The sequence below is a fragment of the Neophocaena asiaeorientalis genome, unplaced genomic scaffold, assembly GCF_003031525.2.
Source record: "Neophocaena asiaeorientalis asiaeorientalis breed wild unplaced genomic scaffold, Neophocaena_asiaeorientalis_V1.1 scaffold479, whole genome shotgun sequence".
NCBI lineage: Eukaryota > Metazoa > Chordata > Mammalia > Artiodactyla > Phocoenidae > Neophocaena > Neophocaena asiaeorientalis.
Genome location: NW_020173774.1, coordinates 4,378,578 through 4,387,156, shown reverse-complemented (window position 1 = coordinate 4,387,156; position 8,579 = coordinate 4,378,578). Strand labels below are relative to the sequence as shown.

Sequence of the window (8,579 nt, the reverse complement as noted above, 5' to 3'; positions counted from 1 at the left end):
CGAGCAGCAAGGAGTGGGGTGAGGTGAGGGGTTGGAGGTCGGCGGTGCAGCGGGGGCTGCGGGGAGTTACCCCCTCCCCCGGCCGGCGTGGGGGGCGCTCTGAGGCGGAGGCCTGAGGCCTGCTCGGGCCCGGGGGAGGAAGGCGGGCGGCAGCTGTGGGGCGGGGGCGCCCGGGAGGAGTGGGATAGAGCACTGTTGTGCCCGGCGGGGTCCGGAGGAGGAGCGGGAGAATTCCTCGGAGGAGCTTTGTGGGAGACGAGGGAAGGTGGGATCGTAGGGGGCGGCAAGGACTTAGGGAGATCGTGGAGGTTATAGGGTACGAGGCGGCCCTATAGGGGGCGGCAGGAATATGCAGAAGCGGAAGGCTGGGTTTCGAAGAGGACCGGCTGCTTGACGGAGTAAGGCCTTGCAGGTCGAAAGCAAGGGGGTGATTATGGAGCCCCAGAGTCATGGAGAAAGGAGGGACCGTCTGACTTAAGGGTTTCTCTTTGGGGCCTTTTGCGGGAGCCCCTATTGTTTCCTACCCGCGGAGCTGGTTCCCTGCTCTTGTTGCGCAGATACGATTTCAGGGCCCCAACCCATTTGTGTTTATGGGCCCAGGGAGCTGACTCGAAGTGTGTGGGTTTGGTGGTGGTGGGGGGGTGTTGAAGGGTAGGGAAACAAGAAATTATTTGCCTACGGTTATAGGGCTCAAATCACTGGCTTGATTTCCCTTATCGCTCATTCCCCTTTCTCTTCAACAGTCCCCTCGCCCCTTCAAAATAGAACGGTCACTCCAACTTGCAGACCAAGCTTAGAGAAACTGCGCTGCATTCGCACACAAAAGGTCTTTTTGGAGATGACGATACTGTTTTGGGTGTGAAACTGTCAATTGCTAACTACAATCTGGGAAGTGCTGTAATTAACTCCGCTAGGGGTTCCTCCCAACTCGTCTTTGTTTCGTTCGTATTTTTGAAAATGTAGAAAATATAACTTGTAAATCTAAATTGGGAAGGGGTAGGAGGAATATTTCTTTTCCTGAGACGTAGAGCTGCAGTGCTGGTTTTAGCTTGAGAGGGGAGCAGTTATCACATAGTCGCATTTTGGATGCAGGGAGGTATGAGGTCTTAACGTGCATGATGGACAGTAATGATACCATTTAATTTTTAGAAGTTGCCACCTTCATTCTCTTAGTGTTTGCAAATAAGTAAGTCTTCTGGTATGAAGTAGGTGATATCGCTGATCATAATATAAACCTGTCAATACAGGAAACCAATTACTACCTTGCAGTGAAATTGGATGGCTCTTAACCACCCTCTGCTTAAGAGGTCACTCAGCTTCTGGGAGACTTGGAGATATACAGCTTTGTGTACCTGATAATCAGGATTTGCTTGTGAGCAACTTTATTTTCAATTAAAAAAAAAGACATCAAAGAGGTTTTTAAAAAAAATTTTTATTGTTTGAGAAGCCTTGGTGTATGGCAGAAACGCTAATTAATAAGCTAGTTTATGTTTGGTAAGAAATGTAAAGGAGTTAAAGAACAAAGCAAACAGAGCAGCCCTTTATTTTCTGGCCTTTTTCCCCCTGGCTTTTCAATTACGTTTTCATGTACTTCCTTTAAAAATAATTTTATTTGGGGAATAATTTAAAAAAATTTTTAAGTTAACAATTAGTACTCTGGGTTTCCTGGAAAGTTTGATTAAAGTTACTAGTATTTTTACCCTTTAACAGATTTTTTTTTTTAACACAGCTAATTTCCTTTTTGTGTTTTTGTAATTTAAAAAAATGCTACTTCAAGTTGGGATATACTTTGAAAAGTGTTATGTTTAAAAACGTAGCAGTTTTTTTTAGTATTCAGATTTAATTAAGGTAGCTAAAAGGTTTCTTGGCTGTTTTTCAAGCAGAAGATTTTGACAGGTAGACATATTTATATCCCTTGACATGCTTCAGTTACTGTTTTAAAGGGCAAAAACTTAAGGGAAAAAAGAAAATGTATTTTTCTTTATAAAGTTTAACTTCTGTCGTTGAAATTCACAAGGGCAATGTGTTCTTCTTAAAGCATAAGGTGAAGTCAAAAGCTCAACTCTTCAAGGATTCTCAGTTGTCAGAAATAGAAAAAAAATTAATGAATTGTCTTGCCTTGTTCATTTGTAGATTTACATTAAGTTGTGCGATACTTCACTGAGTTGTAATGCAATTGAATGTAATGACTCATTGACTTTAAGAGGTGGCAGGGACTTCAGAGAATTCATCAGGGAGGAAACAAGGGAAGAGATTGTCATTTGACAACTAATGCTAACTTAATCACAGTATCTTTCTACTTTGTATTCTCTGGGTTGATTTGAACTGACAGTTTAAAATGTTTGAGATGGGTCTTGGTGCAGGTTTGGTTTTTGAGGCAGTTCATCTTTTTGTGTTTTTCCTAGCTTGGCTAGTGATTTGGTCTCAGTGCAGCTGTATTCTTAATTCTTTAATTTAAAAGAAGAGAGTTCTTCTAAAGGAGTTCTTTAAAAGGGAAACAAAAAAGTTTTTTTCTAATTTTACGCTGTTTGCTAATTTAACTTTTTTCTTTGTTTCAGACTGAAGTGAGCGAATTCAGATATATAACTCAACCTTGTTAGAGGGCTTTATTAAAAAATAAAGAGTTGATTCCGTGCATGAGAGCAAGTTACTGCTGCTTACCGTTCAGAGACTTACAGGTGCTTGCCTGCATTGCAATAAAGGACTCATATATTGAGCAAGACTTATATTTATCTCTTCGTTTTGGAGAGCCTAATAAACTGTTATTACAGTTTCTCTACTGACTTTCAAAAGTTTTGAAGTTTGAAAGAGACATCTTTACAATTAATACAGCATGAGCACGGCCAGAACAGAGAACCCTGTTATAATGGGTCTGTCCAGTCAAAATGGTCAGCTGAGGGGCCCTGTGAAGCCCAGTGGTGGCCCCGGAGGAGGGGGCACACAGACACAGCAACAGATGAACCAGCTGAAAAACACCAACACAATCAATAATGGCACTCAGCAGCAAGCACAGAGTATGACCACCACTATTAAGTAAGTGTTAGAATAAATAATAAACACACTTGGGGGACCAAGGAGATTTATTTTGTTAGTTGTTGACTACTTTGTGTATACCTTAGTTTAACCATTTTGATTGCAAATAGAGGACAGATGACTTCGTTTTATGGCCAGCAGGTATTTGCAATAGAAGACTATTTCTTTCATAACTAATTCAGGTTTATTAAGTAACGGACTGGCACAGATTAATAATATATATTAATTTTGTATAGACTATTTTTTGAAACATGTCTGGCTTTCATAATGAGCTCAGATTCTTCTTGTTTTTGCCAGTATGGCTTTTTCCCTAGTGTTAGAACTTGACCTGATCCTGGTTTGAATGGCTGTTATAGCCAATTTCACATTTTAAATTTAACGACTTGCCCAGCCTTCTGAACTTCAAACATACTCATAGAAAATTTATCCATAACTTTTTTTTAGTTTATGACACTTTGCTTTTCTGCCCTATTTATTTACTTTCCAAATACACTTTCTCCTCTTACACACACGCACACAAAATAACAAGCAGTTTATGTCATAGGGAACTCAGGATTTTGAACTCCTATAAACACATCTCTGAATAGTCCCATACCCCTTTGACGACTTCTAAAAACGTAAGAGCCTCATCTTACTACAGAATATTTTTTCTTTTAAATTTAAAAGTGTGTATGCTATCATCTTTAAGTGTACACTTTAAAGTATTTGAGTGGTAACTATGACTCCAAAGAATCAGTTAATAGAAAATTAACATTCAAGAATCTTGACCCATTTGAGATTTGTCTTTGTTAAAAATCTAGCCATGTAAGTTGATTTAACCTCTAGAAATCTTCATAAGATGATAAAACTCTTTCAAGGAACCAAAGCTTGTGTTTTATTATAACCTAGATCTTTTCCATGCTTAAAAAGTACTTACTAAAGAAAAATAGCCCTAACTTCCAACAGAATTGGTTTGGTCACTGGGAGATTTGGCATTAATACATATTCTATTATTATTTTATTATTATTTTTTAAGTGTTTTATTTATTTTTATGTTTTTGCGGTACACGGGCCTTTCACCGCTGCAGCCCCTCCCGCTGCAGAGCACAGGCCCCGGACGCGCAGACCCAGCGGCCATGGCTCACGGGCCCAGCAGCTCCGTGGCACGCGGGATCCTCCCGGACCGGGACACGAACCCGCGTCCCCTGCATCGGCAGGCGGACTCCCAACCCCTGCGTCACCAGGGAAGCCCTCTATTATTTTTGAGATGAATATTTTAATTAGTATAGAAATCAAGAATATTTTCTAAATTGCAGCTTGTCTTGAAAAAATATGAATAGGCTAGCAATATTTAGGCTATTTTTAATTCTTAATGATAGAAACATAAAGCTGCATTATCTCTTTTTTTTTTTTTTGTACATGGGCCTCTCACTGTTGTGGCCTCTCCCGTTGCGGAGCATAGGCTCCGGACGGGCAGGCTCAGCGGCCATGGTTCACAGCCCTAGCCGCTCCGCGGCATGTGGGATCTTCCCGGACCGGGGCACGAACCCGTGTCCCCTGCATCGGCAGGCGGACTCTCAACCACTGCGCCACCAGAGAAGCCCTCATTTCATTTTGAGAGTATTTTCTACTTGAAATCAGATTTGAGACAACAGTGGATTTTACCTTTTTTTTGCTTTTCCTAGGATTAATGGTTTTTTTTCAATTCTGTGGATCTTTAAATCTCAGTTTAAATGTTATCTCTTCTATGAAGACTTCTAGATCCCATGGCTCAGAGCTCTTCTAATACCTATCTCTATCACTTGTTTTCTCGTTAAAAATTTTTTTTAACCTCCTGAGATTATAAATTTTTTTTGTAGGCAGATTTTGCGTTGTATCTTCCTGCATTTTTATCCACGATTTAGTGAATTTGGCAATGTGGCAAGCTGGCTTACTATGATGTTCAGTTGACATTTTTGTTTATACCAAACTTTGCTATGGTATAGACTGGGGTGAAAGGCTTTAGTACCCTTGGATTGGTAGCAAATAGTTGCCTGTGTTACAGTATCTTGGATTATGTGGGACCTAGCTTTAAGTAAAATAATGTGCTTATCTTTCTAAATCAAGACTCTTGAGATGTTTGAGGTGCTCTAATTATATGAGTTGTTACAGTTAAATCAGTGAAAGCTTATTTATTTTAAAGACACAGTTGAAAGCATTGTCTGCTTTATTGATAGTCTTTTTTCTCTTAGATGCTTTGGATGTTATATTATTTGAAGTTTTTACCTGACCAAAAAGAAAATTTTTTTTTTTTTTTTTGAAAATTTTTTATTACGTTTTCTTTGTTATTTTCTTTCGTGGTTTCAGGCATCCCCAGTAAAAAAGATTAAGAGAGATGTTTACTAACAGCTAATATCGAGTTCTTCTTTTGCCAGGCATTGTGCTGAGTGCTTTATAGAAATTATTTTATGTAATTTTATCCTATTTTATATATGAGAGAATGGAGGTTTAGAAAAGTAACTGTTGCAAGGTCATAGAACTAATATGTAGAAGAGTCAGGGCTTGAACTCAAGTCTGAAACTTTATAGATTCCTTGGCTTTAACTAGTCACCAAGAGTTACAAACTCAGATGCCTATAGGGGACTGCCAGATTAGAGCGTACTTGCCCTATTAAAAGGCATCAACCACTTGATTTTAAACTCCATTTACTAAGCTCTATCAAACTGTTGCCATGCAGAAATTTGGAACCAGTGTTACTAAAGCTTCCAGATTTTTTCAAGAAAATCCAGAATCTGGACTTTTACACAAAATCTCCTAATTTTTTAATGTTGGCCACTAATTTAAAACACACTATGGGCTTCCCTGGTGGCGCAGTGGTTGAGAGTCCGCCTGCCGATGCAGGGGACGTGGGTTCGTGCCCTGGTCTGGGAAGATCCCACATGCCGCGGAGCGGCTGGGCCCCGTGAGCCATGGCCACTGAGCCTGCGCGTCCGGAGCCTGTGCTCCGCAGCGGGAGAGGCCACAAAAAACACACACACACACTATATAGGTCAAACAAAACATATGGGTTACTAGTTTTGAAAACGGTTGGACTGTATACAACTCTGCTTTTCTTAAGAGGATGGATACCTTACTCCCTTCTATTCTTGATTTTTTAAAATTCTCCCTAGATTGTTGTGCTTTGTAAGAAAACAGTTTTTCTAAAGTTTATCTCTTTTGTTACCTGTATTCTTAAGTAAACGGCAATATGTTCAACTTAGTGTGCTTTTTAGAATTATAATCGAGATGAATTATCTTTGTATTTTAGAATACTAATGCTGTGAATTCTGATACTTCAATTTTACTGTATTCTCTCTAGACCTGGTGATGACTGGAAAAAGACTTTAAAACTCCCTCCAAAGGATCTAAGAATCAAAACTTCGGTAAGTTGGTTGTAACATTCAAGTGGAAAAATCCTGAAACTCTAAAAGTGAAGTAGTTATTTAATGATAACAGGCACTGTGTTTACTCTTAAGTAAGTTGAAGTGGTTGAAATTGTGTAACTCATGTATGACGAGTTGCCCAAAATTTCCACTGTTTGGAGGAATTAGTAATAATGTGTATGTATACACATTATTGCAATATATAATGTAATATTTAATATACAGTATACAATACAATAATTATTATTATATATACAGTATTTAATATATAATTTATATATTAAATATCGTGTTTATACGTATATATATCTTATCTCTTTTGTGGAATGCTTTTATGGTTTTCAAGGCGTTTTCTCAAAATTCTCATTTCCAGCAGCACAGTAAGTTTCAGGGTAGGTATTGTCCACATTTTGTGGATGAGAAAACTGAAGTTGAGAGGTTAGTTCTCTTAGCCCAGTGTTCTCAACCAAGGGCAATTTTTGTCCCCAGGAAGCATTTAGCAATAGCTGGAGCAATAGCTGGTTATCACAGCTGAAGGGATGCTACAGAACAGCCCCTTACAGCAAAGAATTTTCTGGCCCAAATTTCAATAGTGCTGGACTTGAGAAACCCTGGTTTAGACTAGGATATTTGTAGGCAGTGAATGGTGGAGCTAGGGTTTGACTTCATATCTTGTGGTTTGATACTTATATAGAAATAACAGTATTCCATCAGTCCTTAGAGAAAAATGACCACAGGGTGGCTGGTCTTTCCCCAAAACATAGTTTTTAAATGGCTTGTGTGTGTTAAAAAGAGTGGTTATTTTTCAGTTGAACTATAGATCAAGACAGAACTAATCTGCGCATATTTATATTTTAAATGGGTTAAAGAATTAGTCTCTCAAACACTTTATTAAGCATGCTAATTACCAGAGGAACCCAATTGTACTTCATTCTTCTGATGCTGTTTGTTTTTGTTTGACCAGGATGTGACCTCCACAAAAGGAAATGAGTTTGAAGATTACTGTTTGAAACGGGAGTTGCTGATGGGAATTTTTGAAATGGGCTGGGAAAAGCCGTCTCCTATTCAGGTATGTTTCCCCTTTTTTATCATATGTATAATGTTATGAGTTAAGCGTTACACACTTTCTGATCTGCGGGAATGATACAGTGAAACAACAGTTCTCTCCAGTTTGTATACACACACATATATATATGTACACACAGGCATACACACTTTCTGAACCTTTAAATGGTAAGTTACAAAATCATGGCGCTTTATTTCTAAATATTTCAGTGTGTATTTCCTAAGAATAGGGATAGTCTCTTGAATAATCATAGTCCAGTTATGTTCAGTCAATTTAACTTTAATGCAGTATTTCTATCTCATCTGTCATTTGTAGTCTTATTTTTAACTGGCCCCCAGATTTTGTCTTAAAGCATTTTGTTTCTCTTCCATACAAGATTCATCCTAGGATCAGGTATTGCATATAATGGTTACATCTCTTTTAGTAGTGAGCATTTCCCTGTTCTTTTTTTGTCTTTTATGACATTGACATGTTAAAAATATGGCCCCCTTCCTTTTTTTTTCCTCCAGTAGAACATTCCTCATTTTGGGTTTGTCTCATATTTCCATGTGATTAGATTCAAGTTATGCATTCTTAGCCAGAATACTGCAGAAGTCACATTTGGAGGTATAGTGTTCATCTATTCCTCAAGGGTGATTTTAATTTTGATTACCCTTTCAAAGTGGTGTCTTGATTTTTCTACTGTATAATTATTGCTCCCCCCCACCACCTTAAAACTAACAAACAGTCTTTGGGGAGCATTTTAAGGCAATGCAGATATACTACTCTTCATAAAAATTTCCCCCTAACTCCTCCTTATGTATCTATATATTATCAGTGTGGACTCATGAATTTTTTTTAATGGTATTTTTTATATATATAAATGTATTTATTTATTTTTTATTTTTGGCTGTGTTGGGTCTTAGTTGCTGTGCACGGGCTTTCTCTAGTTGTGGTGAGGGGAGGCTACTCTTCATTGCAGTGCACAGGTTTCTCATTGTGGTGGCCGCTCGTTGCGGAGCACAGGCTCTAGGCGCACGGGCTTCAGTAGTTGTGGCTCATGGGCTTAGTTGCTCTGCGGCATTGGCAGGCAGACTCTTAACCACTGTGCCACCAGAGAA

At 38.9% G+C, this 8,579-nt stretch overlaps 1 protein-coding gene across 2 annotated transcripts in view; it reads left to right on the top strand.

Annotated features, from left to right (window-relative positions):
• The window catches only part of DDX6 (DEAD-box helicase 6), a 34,313-nt gene that overhangs the window by 728 nt on the left and 25,006 nt on the right, over positions 1 to 8,579 (top strand). For both annotated transcript variants that reach the window (XM_024751671.1, XM_024751670.1), the window contains exons 2-4: positions 2,559 to 3,033; positions 6,350 to 6,413; positions 7,378 to 7,482. In XM_024751671.1, coding sequence (XP_024607439.1) covers positions 2,834 to 3,033; positions 6,350 to 6,413; positions 7,378 to 7,482 — 369 coding nt within the window. In that variant the 5' untranslated portion in view covers positions 2,559 to 2,833. The remainder of the gene's footprint in view (positions 1 to 2,558; positions 3,034 to 6,349; positions 6,414 to 7,377; positions 7,483 to 8,579) is intronic.